This window comes from Lepidochelys kempii, chromosome 2 (assembly GCF_965140265.1).
Source record: "Lepidochelys kempii isolate rLepKem1 chromosome 2, rLepKem1.hap2, whole genome shotgun sequence".
Taxonomy (NCBI): domain Eukaryota; kingdom Metazoa; phylum Chordata; order Testudines; family Cheloniidae; genus Lepidochelys; species Lepidochelys kempii.
The window spans coordinates 182,827,428-182,851,392 of record NC_133257.1 but is presented as its reverse complement, the minus strand read 5'-3'; the positions used below and the strand labels follow the sequence as shown (position 1 = coordinate 182,851,392).

The 23,965-nt window shown below is 42.8% G+C and overlaps 2 protein-coding genes across 11 annotated transcripts in view; one reads left to right on the top strand and one right to left on the bottom strand.

Annotated features, from left to right (window-relative positions):
- KBTBD2 (kelch repeat and BTB domain containing 2) overlaps positions 1–9,934 on the bottom strand; it is a 29,937-nt gene extending 20,003 nt beyond the window's left edge. The window contains exons 1-2 of one of the 3 annotated variants that reach the window (XM_073332961.1): positions 9,720–9,934; positions 4,670–5,195 (exon numbers count right to left, since the gene is read on the bottom strand). In XM_073332961.1, coding sequence (XP_073189062.1) covers positions 4,670–4,839 — 170 coding nt within the window. In that variant the 5' untranslated portion in view covers positions 4,840–5,195; positions 9,720–9,934. Of the gene's footprint in view, positions 1–4,669; positions 5,196–9,719 lie in introns of those variants that run through there. The other 2 variants (XM_073332962.1, XM_073332963.1) reach the window with 2 other exon arrangements.
- Positions 9,935–10,141: 207 nt separating this feature from the next.
- On the top strand, positions 10,142–22,486 carry LOC140907310 (uncharacterized). 8 transcript variants are annotated; one of them, XM_073332927.1, is made up of 6 exons: positions 10,142–10,950; positions 12,927–13,082; positions 14,798–16,717; positions 18,740–18,865; positions 19,537–19,662; positions 21,569–22,486. In XM_073332927.1, the coding sequence occupies exons 2-6, from the start codon at positions 12,935–12,937 to the stop codon at positions 21,604–21,606; spliced, it is 2,358 nt and encodes a 785-aa protein (XP_073189028.1). In that variant the 5' UTR covers positions 10,142–10,950; positions 12,927–12,934; the 3' UTR covers positions 21,607–22,486. The 8 variants fall into 8 exon arrangements, with proteins under 8 accessions (XP_073189028.1, XP_073189034.1, XP_073189035.1 ...); XM_073332930.1 differs by lacking the exon at positions 10,142–10,950 and adding an exon at positions 11,420–11,451; XM_073332929.1 differs by lacking the exon at positions 10,142–10,950 and adding an exon at positions 11,969–12,210.
- The last annotated feature ends 1,479 nt before the right edge of the window (positions 22,487–23,965 follow it).

The window sequence follows — 23,965 nt, the reverse complement described above, 5'->3', positions numbered from 1 at the left end:
AACAACCAGAAACTGAGTCCATGAGCAAGAGTCAAGGACAGCACCTTGTTATAATTTCTTTCTCCAGCAACTTTACCAAGGGAAAGAGATATGATAAGATTCTGGGCAGTTGGGCTTCCCCATCAATTTTTGGATAGCAAGTTTAGTCCTTTTAGGTGACTAAGCTTTTTGAATCCTGCAGGTGACTGAACAGCTACTAGGGAAAGGAAAGATCAGAAGTTACAAAACAAAAAGCATAATATTCTGCATGTGTAAAACAGTTTATCTAAAAAATGGAAAGGGGCACAAGTAGACAATGGAAGAATGTAGAAGACAATGCAGGAAAAAGGCAGACATATGAAAGTCAAGATTGGTGGTATATTGCATTTAAAAATTTATAAAATAGATAAAATGTATATATTGTGACCAAGTTCCTGCTCTACCTTGGTGGGTCTTGCGCTTATTGGCGGATTTGCTCGCCTTGGAGCTTCACAGCAGCCCTCAGCTTGGCTGTTTTTCTGAATTCACAGTCCAGGTCGACGACTCCTGTGTCTGACCAGGAGTTGGGAGGATTTGGGGGGAACCTGGGCCCACCCTCTACTCCGGGTTCCAGCCCAGGGCCCTGTGGAATGCAGCTGTCTAGAGTGCCTCCTGGAACAGCTGTGCGACAGCTACAACTCCCTGGGCTATTTCCCCATGGCCTCCTCCCAACACCTTCTTTATCCTCACCATAGGACCTTCCTCCTAGTGTCTGATAATGCTTGTAAACCTCAGTCCTCTGACAGTCCGCGTTCTCACACTCAGCTCCTAGTGCCTCTTGCTCCCAGCTCCTCACACGCATACCACAAACTGAAGTGAGCTCCTTTTTTAAAACCCAGGTGCCCTGATTAGCCTGCCTCAATGGATTCTAGAAGCTTTTTGATAGGCTGATTAGAACACCTGCAGCCAGTCTTAATAGTCTCCAGAAGGTTCCTGATTGTTCTAGAACCTTCCCTGTTACCTTACCCAGGGGAAAGGGACCTACTTAGCCTGGGGCTAATATATTTGCCTTCTATTACTCTCCTATAGCCATCTGGCCTGACCCTGTCACATAATATTGTGCCCCTTAAAATTACTGTGCCTTCTTAAGCCATTTCCCTTGCGACCAGTAATTTTCACTGTGGATTGTAAGCTTTTTTTTTCAGGCTAGAGGTGATTTTATTCAAGACAATTTTAATTTCAAGATTAGGGTCTGTTTCCTAATCACGTAGAAAAAAATACCACTGTACTTTGTTCCAGTGGACAGAAAAAACCTCCCACACCACTTTTCCCCTTTCATAAATCAGCTAGGTGAGCAATAGGGGTTGGGGAAGAAGTGGAAGACACTCCTTTAGAGTAGTTTGGGATCTGATATTCCCATTTTGTTAGGAAGTATCAGCCAAGATAAAACCATGTCAGGCTGTGTATGAAAGCGCGCCAAGCACTTCATAACTCACCAAGACTGCCTCTGACTCCCCCAAAGGGAGGGAAGCAGTCACCAGCAGATTTTGTTGCGGCCACAACAGCCTCCAAAGCATGGGCAGAGATTGCAAATAGCAAAGATCACGAACAAGGTCAGCTCCGAGACTACTGCACTGGGCAGCACAGCATGGGGAGAGGAGGTGATCAGTCCTCTGTGGACAAAGAAGTGGTTCGGGACTATTTAGAAAAGCTGAACGAGCACAAGTTAATGGGGCCCAGATGCTCTGCATCCGAGAGTGCAAAAGGAGTTGGTGGATGCGATTGCAGAGCCATTGGCCATTATCTTTGAAAACTCATGGCGATTGGGGGGAGGTCCCGGACGACTGGAAAAAGGCTAATGTAGTGCCCATCATTAAAAAAGGGAAGGAGGATCCTGGGAACTACAGGCCAGTCAGCCTCACCTCAGTCCCTGGAAAAATCATGGAGTAGATCCTCAAGGAATCTATTCTGAAGCACTTGGAGGAGAGGAAAGTGATCAGGAAGAGTCAGCATGGATTCACCAAAGGCAAGTCATGCCTGACTAATCTAATTGCCTTTTATGACAAGATAACTGACTCTGGGGATGAGGGGAAGGCAGTGGATGTGTTATTCCTTGACTTTAGCAAAGCGTTTGACACGGTCTCCCACAGTATTCTTGCCAGCAAGTTAAAGAAGTATGGGCTGGATGAATGGACTATAAGGTGGATAGAAAGCTGGCTAGATTGTCGGGCTCAACAGGTAGCGAGCAATGGCTCCATGTCTAGTTGGCAGCCAGTATCAAGTGGAGTACCCCAAGGGTCAGTCCTGGGGCCGGTTTTGTTCAATATCTTCATTAATGATCTGGAGGATGATGTGGATTGCACCCTCAGCAAGTTTGCAGATGACACTAAACTGGGAGGAGAGGTAGATACGCTGGAGGCTAGGATACAGAGGGACCTAGACAAATTAGAGGATTGGGCCAAAAGAAATCTGATGATGTTCAAAAATGACAAGTGCAGAGTCCTGCACTTTGGACAGAAGAATCTCATGCACCGCTACAGACTAGGGACGGAGTGGCTAGGCAGCAGTTCTGAAGAAAAGGACCTAGGGGTTACAGTGGGCGAGAAGCTGGATATGACTCAACAGTGTGCCCTTGTTGCCAAGAAGGTCAATGGCATTTTGGGATGTATAAGTAGGGGCATTACGAGCAGATCGAGCGATGTGATCATTCCCCTCTATTCAACATTGGTGAGGCCTCATCTGGAGTACTGTGTACAGTTTTGGGCCCCACACTACATGAAGGATGTGCAAAAATTAGAAAATGTCCAGCAGAGAGCAACGAAAATGATTAGGGGACTGGAACACATGACTTATGAGGAGAGGCTGAGGGAACTGGGATTGTTTAGCCTGCGGAAGAGAAGAATGAGGGGCGATTTGATAGCTGCTTTCAACTACCTGAAAGGGGGTTCCAAAGAGAATGGATCTAGACTGTTCTCAGTGATAGCAGATGACAGAACAAGGAGTAATGGTCTCAAGTTGCAGTGGGGGAGGTTTAGGTTGGATATTAGGAAAAACTTTTTCACTAGGAGGGTGGCGAAGCGCTGGAATGCGTTACCTAGGGAGGTGATGGAATCTCCTTCCTTAGAAGTTCTTAAGGTCAGGCTTGACAAACAAAGCCCTGGATGGGATTATTTAGTTGGGGATTGATCCTGCTTTGAGCAGGTGGTTGGACTAGATGACCTCCTGAGGTCCCTTCCAACCCTGATATTCTATGAAAGCAGCAGCTCCTCCCTGAAGTGCCCAGATGTTGCGCCTGAATAGTTGTTACCAAGGGCAGTGAAATGGGCTGCCTTGGTGTTTGTGCTGGGGGCTCTGGGCAGCTCCTCTGGAGACATGCAGGGCCAGCGTGCATGGCACAGGAGGCAGCTCATCAGTGGAGGCGGCTGCGGCATTCAGTTGCCAAGGCATTCCCCTGGGCAGCTCCCCCACTTCCGACTGGCCGGGGCATGAGGAGCCTGGGGCTCCGCAGACAGCTGGTGAGTTCCCAACCCACCTTCCCCAGGGCAGGCTCTTGTTGAAGGGCCATGGAAGGCAAGGACAGAGGGTGAGGTTTGTCAGACCAGCTACCTGCAAGAGTTGTTGGCCGCACTCTAAGGCCACAAAATATTTTGTTATGAGAACCCCTACGCTACAGAGTACTCCAGAAGCACATCTTCAGAGATCACTGCCATCTTTGGCCAACCCAATTCTAGCTAGCTATAAAGAAAGGAAGGATGTTTGTGACCTCCCAGGTTGGCAACCAGTGATACAGAAGATCCATGGTCATTACTAACTTATCAATCAGTTCCAGATTCTAGTTTCAAGGCTTTCACTTCCAGGGCTGGACAGACAGAAAAATGTTTCAGTGGCATCAATATGCATGACTAAGCCTGCTCCAAAATGCCAGTATAGGTTAGTTCTTCTTTCTAAAACTTGGTATGGAGAAATCCACAAAGATAGTATGAGAACTAAAAAATGCACCTAAGAGAAACCCCTTTTAAGAGGTTAAACGTAACAGGACCTAGTGGATTTAACACTACACTAGCAACACAGGAAAGGATTAGATAGCACTGGCACAGTAAGAATCTCAAGATTAAAACAATGCTTAATCCTCCATCCCGATGGATGAAGGATTAAGGATTACATGAAGTTGTAAGCTTCCTCAGAAATCCCTGCATTTAAAAGGAGCAGAAGACACTTGTTCAAGGAGCAAAGAGAACAAGGAGCGTGTTGGGCAAGGTGATGAGGGGACGGTCTCCTCTCAGTGGGGAATCCCTAGTCACTTTAGCCTATTTTAGAACCAGAAAGGACAATATATACTAAATGTCTATCTTATCTGGAAAAAGCTGTTCCACATGCTGAAGACAGGAAATGAACTGCATTACACAGCCTGAATTAACCCCAGAATGGGGCTGGTGATGATGAAACATTATTTCTTTTCTCCAAATGCTGGATGGTGATGCAATGTCCTTGGCTGGAATAAGTCATAAGATGCTAGAAAACCCTACTTTGACCTTTTAATGTTACTATTACTTGAAATATTTAAGAACTCTACTATTCACTTCAGATTTCCAGCACTAACAATCTTTAAATGGGCTGTACATTCATTTTTAACTATGTACGTCTACCATTGCTTACAAAACAATACAATAAGCCTTTAACTGAATGAATGAATCATGATTTGAACACTTACCTGAAATAAGAGCTGCATGTTGCAAGAACCATCTTATGGCAGGGGAATTCAGTGCCCTCAACAATCAACACTATGTCAGTTAGCAACTGCTGTTCATAGAACAATTTTAACTGCTCCAGCAAGGATACAGCATATTCGGTATTGATCTGCCTTTCGTCCTGAGTAGACATGACTGTGTTCCATTAATATTTCCAGACTAGATTAGAGAAGCAAGGATCTTTCTGCAGGAGAAAGGTCAAATGAATGTTTCTGGTGTAACAAGAAGAAACTGCAGGAGCTGCTTGTAGCATTTAGAAATTATATCGATACATTAGGCAGTGTTATCTTGGACTGCTGTATCACAAATGTTTCAGACTTCAACCTACTACTAGGTCATCACGCACTGATTTGGTGTCACAATCTGTTCTCTCGAGACTTTTTCAAGAGTGTTTGCAGAGCTCCTGCTGAGATCTGTAATGGTGCAGCACATTAATGAGCAAAAGTGAGCTCTGAGGTAGATTTCGTGGAAACATCTCATGATCAGTGGCTGCAAGCAAGAAAATAATATTGGTTGACAAATTAATACCTTTTAAAAGCACAATTTCTTCTTTCACAGTTCTCCTGCCTAAAATGGTTGCCATTATTTGAAATAGAATTTTAACCACAATATACACATTTCTAGAAAAAATACTGAAACAAGTACAAAAATATCTAAAGGTTAAAAATAAAGATAAAGAAAGGCAGAATAGTTTGTACATGATTTTTCTTCAAATTAAGGATCCTAGATCTATGAAATAGAACAGAAAAAAAAATTTTACGTCAATACATCTCTACAGTTGAAAAGTGAAAATCAAAGTTGGATGACAAAGTTAAGATTCACTTGGCAATACTGCATATTTATGGCTGTATTCCTCTTCCAGGAGTACCTTATATTCTTAAAAAAAATTAAGTGGTAGGAACTCCTTTATTTACTCCAGCTAATAGTAAAGATAGCAACCATCTATAAATTTAGGATTTGTATTCTATCCCAGCATTAACAAAAATTCTTTTGTCTGCATTATGTACTTAAAAATAACAGCAATATTTTAACATTAGAGATGCTAGCCTTTCCATATTAGGAAACTAGCTTCCTATTATTACTCATCATATTTCCCACATCCCACCCACCCTTCAACAAAACTACACCTGTCTATCTGTTTTGCATGCCAGATCTAATCTTTTCAGAAAAAAATTATACTATAGGACAAGTGGTATTTGGGACATGGGGTTAAAATATACTGTTACTTTTTTCTAATTTTCGTTTGGATCACTAAATATCTCCAAAATGGCTTCACCTAACTTTACACTTGACTTATCTTTCTAGATTTCAAGAAGTGTCTCACTATATGAAGAAAAAAGTTTTAAAGAGTGGTTCAAGGCAAAGAAGTTTCTTAAGGTATTTCAGGGCAAAAAAACAGGGGAAGATACATAACTTTTGGTGATCAACTCAAGTTCTATGTTGACATGTCACTGTTATGGATGGCATTAAGTATCAGTTATTTTCAGTCTTTATAATGGACCAAGTGCTGTGCTGAACAGAAAAATATTTGAATTTATTACTTTGGTTTCAGTTTAGGCAGGTGCAGAGAAAATATTTTCTTTGTTTGGACAAGTTCAGTTAAAGTTGAGTAACAGACTCAGTTGAAAGAGCAGCAAAGCCTGTTTTCCCTCTTCTCATGAATAAAAACCAGGTGGGAAAGGATGAGATCTACTAATTCTAATAACTTGAAAACCATGGAGCCAGATTTTCAAAGGTATTCTAGGTGCCTTAAACATATGCACAGGCATCTAATGAGATTTCTCAAAAGCATTTATCCATATCTTTAGGCACCTTTGAAAATCTGGTCCAGGGTGACCAGGAACAATCCATCAATTCACTAACTACAATGAATACCTCCTCTTCTGCTTAATAAATCAGTTTTAAAAGCAAAATATGTTTTGAACAGCTTAGTTTTTCTTATTATCCAGCACATTTAAGACAATTAAAATAAATTTCAGTTTTCCCTTTAATAGAATTCCAATTTTCATCCAAATGCAGCTCACAAATAAGCAAAAAAAAAAGTCTAGTAAATAAGTATGTCATTCGCCATCTTCTAACAAAATGTAAGAGTTATGTGAATAAATGTTGAGCTACATAACTGCTTAAATAAGCCTGTATAGCTGTAGCTCATGAAAGCTTATGTTCAAATAAATTTGTTAGTCTCTAAGGTGCCACAAGTACTCCTTTTCTTTTTGTATCTTCCTAGTTCACAAAGTATCACCAAATTTGGTATAAAAGCTATATTTAGTTGCAAATCAACATGCTTTAATATAGTTATACCATCCAATAAGATGGAACTTCTCAAGGAAAATACCTGAAAAAATACAAATGCTAAATAAGATTAAAATTGTTCATTTAAATTAATCAACCATGCCAACAGATCTCCATGACAAAAAGTCGAGCACAGGGAGAAGCAGAAGTTAAAACTAGCTCTGGACACTTGGGCAATATGTCAAATATGCAGCCTCGCCACTGAATAAGAAATAGGTGATTGATGAAGCAGTTCCATGCCTTAGATGTCTTTCTCTGCCTGTTCTGATACTGCCATGACATCAGTTCTTGTAGAACTGCATCCTAAAACCTGAAGACACCAGATAGATCGTGATACTGAAGGAGAAGGACATGGAGTTCCAAAGACCTAATAGTGGACTTTGAGACATCATATGAGCCAGAGTATCTGAAATATTATACACACCACTCTTAAAACATGCTTGGACATTACCCAGCAGTTGCCAGTTTCTTCACTGTCTTTTTCTCCTCCACCTGGAGGAGGTTTACTAGAGAAAAATACATCTTCACAAACATGAAAACAGGAGAATACCGACAGCTTGGCAACTGGCCACAGAGATTACATCAAGAGGAGACTTTCTACTTCCACAAGTGAATCTTCCTAGCATTCTTATCCAATGGGAAGATCCAACCTGCCTAGGGACTTAGTTCACTGAGTCAGGATGTCCAGATCTGGCAGCCCATCATTAATGGGGAGAATGAATTTATCTTTCCTTGAGCTCTAGGATATTAATAGCCAGTCTCTTCTTGGCTAGCTGAAGTTTTCAATTCCAGAACCTCCATCATATATCTTAACTTCTGGAACTGTCCAAAACAGTATGATAATGAGACGAGAAATCCAAACATCTGAGTACAGAAATTAAGATTATCTTAAAACTTTGCCGTCAGTGATGTCCTAGAAAAATTTGAAGATTGAAAACTATCTTATCCTCCCCATAAATGACCTCAGATTGTAAGAGCTAAAATAATTTAACAGCAACTGCACCAACACAGCCCTTCTTCACAATCATACAGCCCAATTAAAAGATTCACCTTAGCAGAGTGGAGTTTGCTATTTGTTTAGTGTCCCAATCTTGTAAGGTAATGAGGGTAGTACTCAGCATCTTGCAAAATTGGGCCTTGAGTGTCCATGAGCCGAACAATTACCCAAGTATGATTGGACAAGAACTAAAGTGTCTCCACAGGCATGCCTTCTATGACCAGATCAGGTTATATGACTTGCAGAGATAAGGTAATTTTAATACGTAGTATGGAATTTTCAAATGCTTCTGTTTCTTGATAATTAACGTTCACTATAAGTTTCCTGACTTTTTAATGATGATCTCCCAACTCCTTAACTACAACATTCTTGTAAGGCTCTTTACCCTAATAGCCTCTCAGCCTTAATAAAGTTTGAATAGGAATAACCCTATTTGCTCTTCAGTTGAGCCTTCCCAAGTACATTTCTGAAGTAAAGAGACCAATGGAAATTTTAAAAATAAATATTTTGGGCTTTCATTATATCACAAAGCAGCAAAAAGAGTCAACTTCTTTTTTTTTGGCTTTGCAGCTCATCTGATAAAAACAGAAGAATTAGAAAAACAGATATAGTGTTATAAATCATAACCAAGTTTCAATTTTTTTCAAAAGCCACTAGTGCATGTGTCCAATCATTTTCTGTCTGCTGAAGGGAAAACTCAAAAGCCAAATGTTTAGGATGGGGAAATAATTTGCACATGATGGAAGACATCAAAACTATTCTACATCTTGTGCTAGGCATATTGCGTGTTTAAGCTGTGTAGCCACATCAGAAAAGGAAGCAGTATGTTATATTAAACAGCAATCAATAAGAGTCCAGTTAAAGCCGAACACTACTAGCAATCCCTCAAGTTACCCGACGCTTTTCTGAGGGAGCCTGGACGTCACCGCAAGCAGCAGCCCTGGGCACTGATGCCATTCGAGGTCCTTCCTACTCCAGGGTCGCTCGGACCACAAAGCAGCGCCATTAGCTCCCAGCGCCCTTCGCCCCAAAGGCTCCCCATCACCGCTTTACAGGCAAGAGGGTCTCAAATCAAAGTTTCACATCCTCCCCACCCCCCGGACAATGGGCACCCTGTGCACGGCACCCTGCTGCGCCCGGCCCACTACGACGCGGAGGGGCTACCCAGGCACCGCATCGCCCACCCGCCGCGAACCTACACCTCTCCCGCCAATGGCGAGGATCCCCCGAGCGGCCGGCCCCGTCTCCGGGCGCAGCCGGGCCGAAAAAGGGGAAAGCACACGACGACCCCCCCCCCACTCTTCCCCCTGGGGCCCGCCGCGCTGGGAGCCAGGCGAGGGCAGCCCGCTGCCTCCTCCCCGCGCTGGCGGCTGTTATTGCCGGACTGTTCCGGTGCCCCTCGCAGCTGCCACGCCGGGCGGGGCCGCACCGAGAGCCCCGGGGGCCGCACCCAGGCCACAGGCCGCACAGAGCCCGACACGGCAGCGGCGCGGGGGCCTCCCAGCCAGGGAGCATCGCCAGGGGGCCCTGGGCAGAGCCCGGGGGCTACTCCCCAGAACCGCTCGCACGGCACAGGCCGCGGCGGAGCGGACGCTGCCCGAGGGCGGCGGGGGCCCGGTGCTGCGCGCAGGCAGGTCCGCAGTCTCCTTTCTCCTTCCCTCCCGTGGGAGGGGGGACGAACGCAGCCGCCGTGTCCCCCTCCCGCGCCATTTGCCCGGACAAACCTCCGGCCGCCGATTCCGCTTCAGCCTCAGCGCCCGCGGGGAAGGATCCGGTCAAACCCGGGCTGCGGACGGAGGCGGTCGCGCGCGCGTTCGTTCTCACCTCCTCCCTCAACGGCCGTTAAGATCGGCGGCGCACGCCCCCGCCATCGTGCGCGCGCTCGGCTGTGGGCGGCAGGGAACTCGAGCCGCGCTCCCACGGTCCCGCCCTCCTCACGCACTTCCGTTCCTCGCGCACATGCGCGAGAGAACCACCGTCCCCCCCCATCCCATCCCATCCCTTTCGCGCAGGCGCTGTTTCTCACGCGCGCCAGGCTGGGACCCAGGCGCGCAGCGCTACTGTTGACCTCCGGAAACCGACTGCTTTTGGGAGACTGGGCAGAAGCAGGGAGATGCGGGGAGGTCATTGCGGGGGTTGCTGGGAGGGAGGAGGTCACAAGAAAGGACCAGTGCGCCTGCGCTCAAATCAAACCGGCGGGCGGGGTAAGGCGGAGAGCGCCCCCTGCTGGCAAACAGCGCCCCCTGCAGCCTGTAGCAAGCGCGTGACGCTGAGGTTCGCTTCGATTCCCGCCAGCTCCCCGCCGGGCTCAGTCCCCATCCTCCAGCCCTGCCTGGGCGTTTGGCGGCGCCGTCTCCGCGCTGCTTCCTCCCCCGCTCCTCGCTTGTCTGGTGCGGGCACATGATGCCGCAGAGGGAAGGCGGGAACCTACAGGGGAGCGACAGCTGGGGTGTCCTGGAGAGAGGAGGCAAGGCACCTGCAGTGATGGCCCAAGGATGAAAAGATCATGAACTGGGCTTTAAAACCGGCCGATTTTTCAAAATAATAAATGTTCGGTGCTCTGTGTCTACCCTCTGGGGTTTGAGCCTTCAGGCTTCACATTTTCCAGCTTTCTTTTCTGCCCAGAGGGGGGTCAGCGATTTACTTTGGAAAACGAAATGGAAGCAGAGAGTCTCTTGCATGATCACATGGCTCCAGGAGTTGGGGCTTAAAAAATATCGTGAGACTTGTGATCAAAACAGCTGGAAACACTGGAACTAAGGGACAGAACAAGCCAATGGGAAGGTGTGAGGAGAGTGAAATCATCGTTCCTGCCCATACAAGAGCTCATTTCATGACTGGGGCCACTTTGGGGGAAACAGAGCTGACCACCATAGTGTGAAGAGACAAGTTAAAAAAAGTAGGGAGAAAGTTCCCTACTTAGATATAGGCTTTGTCTAGACTGGAACCTGAAAGGTAAAGTTGTCATTCAGAGGTGTGAAACTTCTTACCCCTCTTCCCCCCACCCCAACAACAAAAGTTTTGCCAACGAAAAGGGCCAGTGTGAACTGACAGGAGAGCAGTCCTGCCAACAAAGCTACCACTGCTCTTTGGGGGTGGCAGTTTTTTGTCAGCGGGAGAGCTCTCTCCTGCTGACAGACTGGCTACACTGTATGCCTTTTAGCGGCACAGCTGTGTCACCAAAAGGTGGGTAGTGTAGACATAGCCATAGAGACTCCAATTTATCCATATCTCTCCCTCCTCACATCATGCTTCTCTTTTTTCTCTCATTGTGCCTGCCAAAAATAATAGGAGCTCTGTGATTCACTGGTATGTCTCAATGAAGTGACAGTTAAAATTCCCACATTTTTAGAGACTTTGGATTTGGATCCCAATCATTTTTCTATCATTAATTTTCATACATTTCAAGTGTTGGAGTATATTTTGTTGGAGCAGACACACCTCTTGCTTAAGCAGGTAGGATGTGATTTTCAGATGTCTAATTCCCTGTGTTGACATATAAAACCACTAGTCTCTTACTTTTGTTAGTATGAACAGTGACCAATAAAATCAACAAATAAAATTTGACACAAATGTTTTTTATGCTTTCTGAGGACTTTTTTTCACAAAAAGATTCTGTTTTGAACTACAACTTTAAGTTCAGGATTGATCATATTTTGTTTTTGCCTGTGATCTACATCAGTTAGTTCACAATTCTTATACATATTGAAAATAAAATGCATGGAGGTGTTTGCAGGATTTGGGTACTGTTACCTGGAGTCTTCTGCCTGTGGGTTGGAACACTTGCTGCTCTTCCTGCTCCCTCCATTGGCTACCACTCCCATTGATTGATGGAAAAGGTCCCTGGATCACTATTAAATGAGCCGCAGGTGGTGAAGGGAGTGGAAAGTGGTAGTTGTGTTCCATAAACAAGGTGAGGTGAAGGTGTGGTTAGTCTTTTGCTGGGCTGTAAGCAGCAGCATGGACCTTAGTTTTGTGAGGACTTTGGTGGGGGAGGAATAGCTCACCTTTGTAGGGCTTGCTTTCTTCCAAGTTCAAACTAGCTGTTTGAGTGTCTGGTCTTGAAGAGTGGGTGCAGTAAGAGTGCAGTAGGTTCATGGTGGCTAGTTAATCTGTGTTGAAACTGTGTTCTAGATGGAATCTGAAGAAAAGAGGACTCTGCCCTGAGTGCTTTTCTTTCTCCTGAGGAGTGAGCTGTGTAGCAATCTGTAACAGGTTGTTGGTTCAACTTTTATTGTCATTTACTTTTACGAAGTCTTTAGCTCATCAAAATGTTTGCCTCACTTCATACCAGCTAGTGCCAATTGTCTTACTTTCTAACCCCTCTTTTACCAGTTGTAAGTTAATTGTGGACAGCAAGGTGCTTCTTGTGCAGGTTGTTTCAGAGGGATCTGGTGGTATATAATTTATAAGAAGGCTTAACTCTGCTCATCTAGAAAAGAGAAAAATTCTGTTGTGGTTTTGTTTTGGCTTCTCTAGATTCCAGGGTGTTTTTTTTAAGAGTGGATGAAGTGGGTTTTTTTGCTTTTGTTGTGTGTTGGGGGTGTTTAGTGTTTTTTTTTTTTTTTTTGGTTATATGCTCCTAAGTGGGGTGCATAAAGACTGTCTTGATTTTTGTCATTTGGCTTCCTAGTAAGACAAATGACAGCTGAGTGCCAAACTTCTTGGCTTGATAGGAAACCTGATTTTTCTATCTCTAGATATTACTGTGGACTTTGTATCTTTGCCCCTAATGGGGGCAGAAATGAAGGCAAGTAGAAAATTTTCAAGATGGAGTTGCACGGGTGTAGGAGAATATTTTATTTTTTTTTAATTTGGACACTTTAGTCTGTTCATCCCTGCAATACTGTGACTTGTTTAGAAGTGTGGGATCTGACATGTCCCTTGGCACTTTTTAAAGTGGCAAATCCTGATCACTCTTTGTCTTTCAGCTTAAAAAATGAACACTGCTCCAGCTTCAGAAAATGGACCATATTCCACAAACCACACAAGACCCTTTTTTTATGCGCAGCCAACAGCACAACAACCTTTCCCAAATCCATGGTACCTCAGTCATGTATATAATCCATACTGCGTACCTGCCCCAGGTAAGGCAAAATAGAGCCATCTGAGGAAAATATGCTTTTAAAATTACTACCTGAGTGAAGGAAATGCAAATTTTATATTAAAGCACTTTTCATCTGTTGTGTAACTTTTGTATTTCCCCTAATATCATGGAGGCTAGAATTAGTGTATAAACTGAAGGCATCTCTCTTAAAATGTGCTCTCCTTGTCTGTTTGTTCAGCTATATTGTAAACTGGTTTTTGATGTCTGTATCATGAGTGGGACAACACCAAATGAACTGGACAAGAAGAGTAAGTTTCCTAGGAAGAGTCTGGTAAACAGAAGCAGGCAGCTTCAGCAATTGGCAACAATAGGAAAGCCCTTTTATAATGGGGATCACTACTATATCATTTGTCTATGAAGAATGTTGTGTAAAATCAGTTTGGCTAACTTTAGTCAAGGCAAAAACTTTGACATAACTCAGAGCTGAACTTGTAAGATAGTCCTGGTTTTGAAACCTTAATGGATATTGAATGAGTACCCTTGTGTGGTAAGTGCCTGTTCTTATTTACAGTTTGTGGAGAATGGGCGTTGATGAACAGACTGACTTGCCCGAGGTCCTACAGGAAGAGTGTGGCAGAGCTGAAATAGAAACTGTCAGTCAACTTCCAGTCTCCAACCAGTTTCATGTTTGGGACACTTCTCTCACTGTGGGGCCTGTTAAAAGGTTCCATGCCAAAGCCTGCATTGTCAGGGATTTTAAGTGGAGGAAAATGTCACTTGAACATTGTCTGGGAGTGTCTACTAAGATTTTTAGCTTAAAAACTAAACTACTGCTTTGACATCCTATCAGAAGTATGACCTCATAATGCACATTCTCCCTAATAGGCACAGGGACTACTGTTGTGGGATATTGACTGCTTGCTACTGGGACAACTTAGGGCTCAAGAGAAACTGCAAATGCTTCATTGAATTGTACAACACAATCCTCCAAAAGTCCATTGCTTTAAGCTAATGAAAAATGGGGGGACTATATGGAGGCTTCTAAAAACTGAGTGGGATTTTTTTAAATATCCTGTGTACTGTAATAGCAGGGCAAAGGGAGAGTTGAGGATGTTATGCCTGAAGCTTAGCTTCACTTGCCTTGTGCATTTAGTTATTTCAGTCTTGTTTCTAGTAATTAAGTATAAATCTGACTCCATAAGAGGCTTTCAGTAGCTGTTTTTACTAGTATTGATGGCTTTCTGATTAGTCTTGGCTAATATGAGACTGCATAGTTTCAAGTAGAAACTTCTAGTGAAGATCAGATCTTATGAAAGTGCTCATAACATACTTTAAGAGTACATACTATTGCCCAATAAGTGCTTAGCAATGCACCTATTAATTACATTTCTAACTGTAGTTAGAGATGTTCTTAAAAGGCATTCAATAGACAATAACTTAATAGATAAAAGCTCCAGCAGTTTGGATGGAAAATTTAAATCTTATGCTTCAGGAATTAAGAAGAAATGTAACCTATATGCATATTACCCTGTAATTGCTAACTTATGGAGTTCTTGCACTCTCCTCTTAAGTATTTCGTACTAGACAATGTTGGAGGTGGGATATTTGACTAGATAGCCCACTGATCTGAGCTAGCATGGCAGTTCCTATGTACCTAATGAATTCGGATGACTTTCAGCTTTTATTTCAGAAGATAGTGCTGTTTATGTAGACAAATACATCTCTCTCTCCTTTTTCCCTCTTTAATATCTGTAGGTTTCAGAAGTGGAAATCCATATTTTCCATTTTATTCTGTTGCACTACATGAGTACCCTGGATATCTTGTTCCACAACATCCCATGCACACAAGAGTTAACAGAAGACCTTATTTTAATGTTCCCCCACCCTCTCCTCTGTTTTATCATGCAACAAGGTTTAGACATTATAGTGGCCCTGGGAAAAAAACAGTGACCAAAGAAACACAGACTGATCCTAGACAGCCTGAAAACAAACCAAAAAAGCATCAGGATCTCCGTATAGAAACGAAAGGCTGTGAAGCAGGAAATATGGCCTGTGTTTCTTCTGGTAAGGGTACAGAAACTGAAAGTACTTCAGTGAAACAAGATTCATCTGGATCTTCTCTTGTGCCAGAAAGAGACCTTCAAAATAAGGGGTCTTCCAGCTCTTCACAGTATAGAAACATTCCTTCAGGAAGCTATGCTTTTGAGAAAGAAGAGGTCAGAATAGAGTATGGAAATGGCTCTCCTGCAATTCAGCTATGGAAGTCCTTTAAGGAAACTATTCCTCTGTATGATGTGGCAAGTGGTAAACCAGTCCCAGAGAATATTGTGCAACGTGACTTGTTTTCTGTTAGCTCTTGTGAAGGGGTAATATATAGTCCTCATGAAGGGGAGGAATTGGTGTCATGCACTTCTTATTCAGATGAACGAAAAACTGCTCTCTCTTTGAAGCAGAGTGGTGACGATGGGCAGGAAAAAGAGGTCCAAAATAATGAAGTAAAACTAGACGCAGAAAAGCAGGGAAATACAAGCCAAAGGGTAAAATCGTCTCTAAATGAAGCCAGGGCAGTGCAAATTGCTGAGCTGGCCAGAACTGTTTGTAATGATCAGCTAGTGGCAAGGCAGGACACACTTTTTAAAAAATCTAGTTTGAAAAGATCTGCTTCAAAAACTTCTGAAGAGGAGTCCAACCTTGTTCAGCAAACAGGATTATTTCCATCCAGTACAGAAATAACACATGACTCAAGTCCACAGCAGAAAAAGCTAAATCAGAGCCACAGTTCAACCAATGTAACGGATAAAAGCTTATGGTGTGAAGAATCCATGGAGAAGTATGTTCCTTCTCACAGCTGGCTAGCTTGCGTGGATGACATGGACACTAACTACAACTATAATATTTGTTTACCACAAAGGAATCGTCAAAGTGTACTCAGTTTGTCTTCTGATGAAATGTCTTCTAAAGATGAAGGATCATCAACTGATGATGATGTACCAGTGTCTTATTTTGTCCCTGACTATGTGCTTCAGAAGAGCATGTACGCTTTCCAAAAAAGTACAGAGGGCTCAGAGAAAGAGAAAATTAAAAGTGGTGGCTCCCTTAATGAAGATGAAGTGGTAGGAAGGGAGCAGACCAATATTGTCAATAGCCAGAACTTCAAAAGCTGTTCAGAAGTGAAGATTAAAAAGATGGCCAGCAAAGGTAGAAAGATTGGGGTCCTCCCTAGATCTTCTGGTCAGAAGAAAATCTACTCTCTAAAGAAAAAAGCTGCTAAGAGTTTGTCTCTGTCAGAGGCTGAAGACTCTGAAGAATACTTTGTGGCAGAGGAAGAGGGTGACAGCGAGGATGAAGATGATGAAGTTGAATATTTCGTTCAAGAAGCCGCTCCATATGGACCCTTGATCCCTGATAAAGGCAGTTTCTATAGACAGATTGGACAGAGGGTGCTTTGGAAACCACCTAAAAATGCCATACCAGCTCACTTGATTAGCTGGCCTGCTCGGGAGAAAATAAAAACTAAGAGTGGGTTCTGTGAAAGCACTGGTCTGGCTTATAAATCAGGTGAGAAGGATCAGGATGAGGTTGCGTACAGTGATTACGGGTACTATGGAAAAAAGAGGCTTACAGCAAAACAAGAGGGATCTGAGCATCCGAGAACTTCACAGAGGTCTTCAAGAGGTGAGTTAATATGACTGGGATAAAAGTGCTGTGGGATCATAATTCAGAATACTTTGCAGCATGTGTTAACGCTCTAATTCTAAGTGCTAGCTGTATCCCTAAAACTGTGAAGGCTAAGAAAGAGAAAATGCTGTTGCTTTCCTAAGTGACTCTTAGAGAATTGTAGCACTTCTGGCCTTTAAAGAACTATAGTGAACCTACTAAAACAAAAGGAAGTATTTTTTTTCCACACAATGCAATCTGTGGAACTCTTTGCCAGAGGATGTTCTGAAGGCCAAAACTATAACAGGGTTAAAAAAGAACTAGATAAGTTCATGGAGGATAGGTCCATCAATGGGTATTAGCCAGGATGGGCAGGGATGTTGTCCCTAGCCCAGTTGTGGGCAACCTGCAGCCCACAGGCTGCACTCGCCCCCTCAGGGTAATCCACTGGCAGGCTGCCCGCAGCTCCCAGTGGCCGCAGTTCGCCGTTTCCTGCCAATGGGAGCTGTGGGCGGCCATACAAATGTAAACCAACTCTCTGGCAGCCCACCAGCAGATTACCCTGATGGGGCTGTGTGTGGACGGCAGGTTGCCCACCACTGCCCTAGCCTCTGTTTGCCAGAAGCTGGGAATAGGCGACGGGATGGATCATTTGATGATTACCTGTTATGTTCATTCCCTCTGGGCCCTGGCATTGGCTACTGTCAGAAGACCGGATACTGGGCTAGATGGACCTTTGGTCTCGTGCAGTGGAGCCACTCTTACGTTCTTATGTACTATTTTTGCCTTGTGCATAGCCAGCAAACTTTTGGCTAAGGCTAAATTTGAAATCTCTAATATTACTAGACAGAGTAGAATTTTTTTTACACCCCAGGTTGAGCTTCAAGTGATGTCAGCTAGTAAACATAACACTGGCTTGATCCCCATTTAATCTTTTTGACTTGGATAATATACTTGTTAAATAAACAAACAAGTTAAGTTTATTGAAAGACATTCTTGTTTACCACTGTCAAATGGCATCTTGGAAATATAATCTCTTAAATTTGTGTAAACACTGGCTACCATACCATTCCTCCATGTTGCAAAATGGGCTTAGCTATGGTGGGGGAACTTTCTTATAAATTGATGACACAAGTGGATATAAACATGTTTCCTGTATCTATAGTAGAGGCCACTCAAATCCATGTGCTCCCCCTCAGATTTGGCCCAACTGTTCCTCTGTAATGACTACAGTTCAGAGGTGGAGAATGGCCAGGCCAGATTTGAGTGAGTGGTGGTGTAGTCTGGCGCACACCGGTTTATAATGCAACTCAGGTTTGGCTCAGCCACCCCTCTGTTATGACAGAGAGGTGTCTGGGCCAAGTCTGCTGCCCTCAGCAGTTGCTTAGCTTGCTTAAAACTAGAGGAACGTCTGCAGGAGAACCAAAATATTGACACTTCAACAAGTTAGATTAAAAAGGAAGCAGTAGTTTATCTGAACATCACTAAATAGTTCTAGTACACTTTTAAAAACCTAATTTAAAGTTTTGCTAAACTCCTCTTGGCCTGGGAGAGAATATTTCCTTTAGCTAGAAACAAAGACAATCAAAGTCAGCTTCAGATAACTGAGCTCCTGTGACTAGTTAGTGATCAGTCTATTAATTACAGTAATTCTGTTCTTGCTTTTTTCAAAAGCATGTCCATAAATGGCCATGATGTACTAGTATAATCAAGCAGTAACTGGTTCCATGTGAGGTTTTGCAGCCCTTTCACAATATCTATCAAATTTGGTAATACACAAAGGTACAATATGATAAACATGCATATTGAGTCTAATGAACAACATTTTAAAACAACATAAACTGCTGCCCAGCTATCAGTGATTGGTATCCATATAAATATTAGATTTAAAAAAAAAAAAGCATCTTCAATACTGGCTTCAGTGAACTACACATTTTGCCTCTGTATTGTAGGTCAACTGTAAAGTCAGTATGGTAATGTTGCTTATAGTAGATGCTTATTGATATTATTCAAATGTTTTACTATGTTGGTTTTAATTAGTAAGGTTACTAAAGGAAAACGGGGCGATGACAGCTGATGAGTACTGGATTAGAAGTGGCGCTAAACCCAAATTTGCCAGCCTGATTCATGGTAGCCTGTCACCCCCAACCAAAAGCAAACAACAAGGTACAGCTGATTTCTTGTCACATCTCAGATCCTCTTCCCTTAAATATTCAAATAAACTGTTTTCAGCAGAATACTTTGCTATTTGGGTGGGATCTTTAACTATTGCTTTGAAGGAAATACATGTTTGTTTGTGTTCTTGCCACTCTGTGATGTGGCTCAGATAATCTATAAATCTGGCTGCTCTGAAGGAGGAGGAGTCTGCATATATAGAGAGTTGGGGTGGTTGTAGTGGACAAAACTTCTTTTCATTTTAAAGCTACAGCAGTATATCTTAATGTGGCAAGAAATGATGCCTTGTATCAGTGCAGACTTTACTAGGACAATGTATTGCTACATAGTTAGATACTCTATAAACCCTGTCCTAACTAGACGCAACTCTTCTGTGCACCCTCAGCAGCAGTTTATTACTCTCTTGTCAGGTGAACTTTACAGCTAAACCTCATGTTAGCCTATGCAGAGAGAATGCTTTTAGAGAATGTTGGCTATAGCTGTTGATCCACACTAATTGTATAGTGTGGCAGAAGAGTGTGTAGAGAAGAGAGAGAATCCTTGCTTCAGTAAAGAGAGTAAAAGTTATTAAATACTATGAACTTAAGTGAACCTGTTTTAAGTGAAAATTAAATAGTTTGAATTGCTTGAAAAAGTAATGCTACTTTTATTTGGTCATTCAGGTAATCTGTTTTTGGATAAACCAAAAAGGAAAAAGATAGGCAAACCCCCTTACAAACGTAGAGATACAAGATGTGAGGCAGAAGACATTCAAGTGTGGGAAATGCCTAAACCCAGTGCACGCAAAGGTTAGCATACTATTACATGCCATAAACACTAGATGTGTTCTAGCAGTAACTCTAAGCTTACTGGTGTGGTGGTTTTTTTGGTTTTGTTCTCCCCTCCCCCTCTTGGATTACAGTAACTCCTCGCTTAATGTTGTTTCAAAGTTATGTTGCTGCTCAATTAGGGAACATGCTCGTTTTAAAGTTGTGCGATGCTCCCTTATAATATCATTTGGCTGCCTGCTCTGTCCCTGGCTAGTAAGATTTTGTGGAAGAACAGCTACTTCATAAGGAAGCATTGCACAGGTTCCTCCTTAGCCGCTGCCGCCCCCTCCCTCATAGTGCTTCCCCCACCACCAAACAACTGCTTGGCCACACTTAGGACTTTGGTGCGGGAGGGAAGGAGCAGGGATGCGGCATGCTCCAGAGTGGAGGTGGGAAGAGTTGGGTCTGGAGCACGCTCCCCCCCCCAGCCCACCCCCACCCCGGCAAAGTCAGTGCCTGTTCTTCTCTGGGTAAGCCGCTGCTGCGAAGGTGCTTCCTAGCGTTTTTGCCTGCAGCAGGCTGTGCCTATGTGGGGTAAGCCAGGGCACTTCCCAACTATAGTACAGTACTGTACAGTATACAATGCCTTTTGTCTGCCCCCAAAAAAGTTCCTTGGAACCTAACACCTCACATTTACATTAAATCTTATGGGAAAATTGATTAGCTTAACATCATTTCACTTAAACTTGCATTTTTCAGGAACATAACTACAAGTGAGGAGTTACTGTATCTACATTCAAATCTTGAGGACCTTTTTAGATACTCCTTTACACACATTCCTTGGTCATAAAAAAACCTTTTTGACCCCGTCACACTCTACTACAGAGTATCTTTCCCTCCTTAACTAGAGGCTTCCAAATTTTTATTTTAAAAAACAATGGTTGGCATTTCATAGCACACTATTGGTACTATAGCTGCGTGTGGTTGGGTTTTTTTTTTTTTAAAAATCCAAAGCTCTGGAGCAGGGCCTCTTATTGTTAAGACAAAATAGAGAGGTAACAAACTCAAGTGATGATTAAGTTGGCATATGTCTTAATTCCAAGGTCTTTAGTTTTACACTAATGTTCTTATGTTACTTTATGAAAGCATTGTGAGTTAAGAGTAGAGGTCCATGGTTATTGGAAGCTAGCTCAAAGATGTGAAGCTCTCCTATGGGACACTTGGTCGGGGAGAGCATAGTTGCTTGAACTAGTGGAGGAAGAAGACTGTTCATGTGCAGGGATAGCATGAAGGAAAAAAACTCTCCCACCTGAAACTGGTTTTCCACAATAAAGCCTCCTGATGTGAACAGTATAAACCAATGGAGTATTTGAATCTGTATACAGCCTGAAACTCTAGCTCAAAGGTGTAAGTGCTCGACTAATCCAAATCAGTGTGGTCCCAAAGCCTAACCATGAGTTAAGATGTGCACCGTGATATTTCACTCCTGATCTTTTTAGGAGGAGCATTCTCTGTCAATTTGCACGTTCCAAACTGCCTCCTGTATTTCCCTGCTACATGTTTCCAGCCTGCTGCCTTCAGTTTCTGCAATGCATTTATGTATTCCTGATCATCCTGCACCAAGATTAAGGCACAAAATAAGAAAACTTAATATCAAACCAGTAATGCAAGGAATTTTATATTAACTGATTATTTTAAAGATAGTTTGCTGAATATTTAACCAATTTCCAATCTTCTGTACTAGTGCTATGCAATCCAGGATCTGTGCTGCAGAACCTAGGTCTGCAGAGCTGGTGGGACTTCAGTATGTCTCAAACTCCTAGTTTACTACCTGCAATAGTATACCTCACTTGCTAGTTGCCTATTTTAAAGGAAGACTTTACAACAAGCATCCATGAAGGGGAAGTGCATATGTTAAAAACAATCTCTCAATTCTTTTTTTTAGGGTGTGGATCAAAGAGGTCTCTCTACAAAAGAAGATAATCTGACTATTACAAATGAAGGGGGGAAATATGATTGTTACAAATGCTGGGGGAAGAACACAAACATACTGAGGTTGCATGTCTCTTAATCTTTCAAATGAGTCCATCAGTAGCTTTTTTTTTTTTTTGTATAAATCTTTCTAAGCTACTATGCACAGTTAAAGGGCAAGACGTAACACTGTAAAGAGTTGAAGTACACTATATTAAATGAAAGGAACACTTGAAATAAAGCACTCTAAAGTGTACATAAGGACACTTGCTTAAAAGCAATAAAGCTAACAGAATTGCACTGATGTATGGGTTTTCTTTCCTGAATACTGAAGTAAAACCTTAAGGTAGGGATGGATTGTCTGTACTGGTAAGCAACTGCACTTACCTGCCTACCTTCCTACCATATTGTTCTAAACTCTGTGCTAACAGCAAAGCTTGTTTTTGTAACCCTAAATTCAATGCTGCTTTTCAGAAGTCAGGACTTCAGGTAATGAAATTTCTCTTTCTTCAGAGAATAGAACAGAGGGGATGATTGTCAGTGTTCTTTCAGGAGTACAGCCATGCCTTTCCCCGAGGTCCTCTCTTCTGTAGGAAAACTAGATGAAGGATTAATCTTCAGTGGAGAATACTAATGACAAAAACAACTCTTCAGAATTCCTGAACCAAAGAATTTTAATATACAGTAAATAATTCCATATCCCTTGGCTGCTTTATGTAATGATAACCTGGCAGATGTGGAGACTGTAGTGCTCTAACAGTTAAGTGATCCCCAGCACTCTGGTTTTAAGCAACAACTTCTTCAGCTGTCTTAGCATATCCACTGCTGCAGTTATCTGTCTCATGTCCACTACATTTAATGCTGAATTTGGGTACACCTGACCTGGCCTAATACCACTTTACCTCTTAAGTTCTCTTGTTATCCTAAAAATGACTTAATTCTGGCATCGCTGTAAAATGCCATGTCCCTATACATGTACTCCAAGTAGCTTCCCTGCATGTTAAAATACCTATCTCTGAACGGTCTTGGTGGCAGTCTGTATGGGAATAAAACAAATTACTGGGGTACTTCAAAACATCTCTGATGCAGTAGATTCTGAGAGCTGAGTAGATACATGTGGAAAAGAGATACTGAGGGCCTTCCAATTTAAATGGCTCAGAACTGTGCTAGTGTGGCTATGGACCAAAATTGCAGCAGTTCAGAATAAAGCCATTATGAAGTACACCCTGCCAAACTAGATGTTCCTCTACAGCAGTGGTTCCCAAATTAATTCTACTGGTGCCCCTTTCACATGGAAAGCCTCTGAGTACAACCCCCCCACCCCATAAATTAAAAACTCTTGTCTATATATTTAACACCATTATAAATGCCGGAGGAAGAGCAAGGTTTGGGGTGAAGGCTGACAGCTTGGGAACCCCCCCTCCATGTAATAATCTCACAACCCCCTGAGTGGTCACAACCCCCAGTTTGAGAACCCCTGTTCTACTGCTTTCTGAAGCGTATCTGATTCAGCTAGGTACCTAACGAGCTTGGTGTGTCTGTTAAATCACCTTGTTGACTCTAGTGTCAGAAAATCAGTTGAACAGCCTGTTTGTACAGACTTCTCTATACTGCCATTTTAGGCAGTAGTGACTCAGATACAGGCTTATAACTATCGCTTTGTTGCATTTTACTTTTGGGGACTTCAACAGACTATGCAAGAAACCCTACACGTGTAGGACCGCTGAAGGAAAAAAATCCCCTTTTTTGGCAAAGGAGGATCAAACAGACCCCTGAGATTCCATCATTGGATATCTTGTTGGACAGACTTGTTGCCTGACTCAATTTCTAAAAGCTATGGGTTGCTAGCTAAATCTTCTGTCAGACGGTGGGTGGGGTATAATCACCAAATCTTATGGCAGTGGTGGCTTGACATGTCAAATTTGAATTCTGCATTTTCACATTCAGAATGTAGAATTCTTATGTATATTTGGTGTTATATAATTTCTCCCACTTCAATGTTGATTAAGAATTGTTTGTTCTTAGCAGCTGGGTGAAAAGATCAAACTACAGCTGTTTCAATTAAATACAGAGAATGTAAGAACCACTTACAAAAATACTCTTTGCATGCTATCGATCTGCTAAGGAAAGACAGGTGTATGTAAGACACTAAGTTCTTCCACAGCACATATTCTCTGTAGCTGGTTTGTTGTGCTAGCTGGCTATTAATCAACTACTTTGGAATGTCAAAAGTCATCTCTGACCTCTCACTGAATTTTCAGTAGCTTGTTATGCTCGAATCTTGTCAGTGCATACAGAACATAGATATCCCTGCTCCAAACATCTTTGTCTTCTCTACAGCTCTCTAGTAGTGCCACAACAGGTCAGGAGG

Excerpts from the sequence above, each read along its gene's own strand:
- LOC140907310 (XM_073332927.1), top strand. The coding sequence starts at position 12,935 with ATGAACACTGCTCCAGCTTCAGAAAATGGACCATATTCCACAAACCAC. Across the intron at positions 13,083-14,797 it reads ATACTGCGTACCTGCCCCAG|GTTTCAGAAGTGGAAATCCA; the intron begins GTAAGGCAAAAT and ends TAATATCTGTAG. Across the intron at positions 16,718-18,739 it reads TTCACAGAGGTCTTCAAGAG|TAAGGTTACTAAAGGAAAAC; the intron begins GTGAGTTAATAT and ends GGTTTTAATTAG.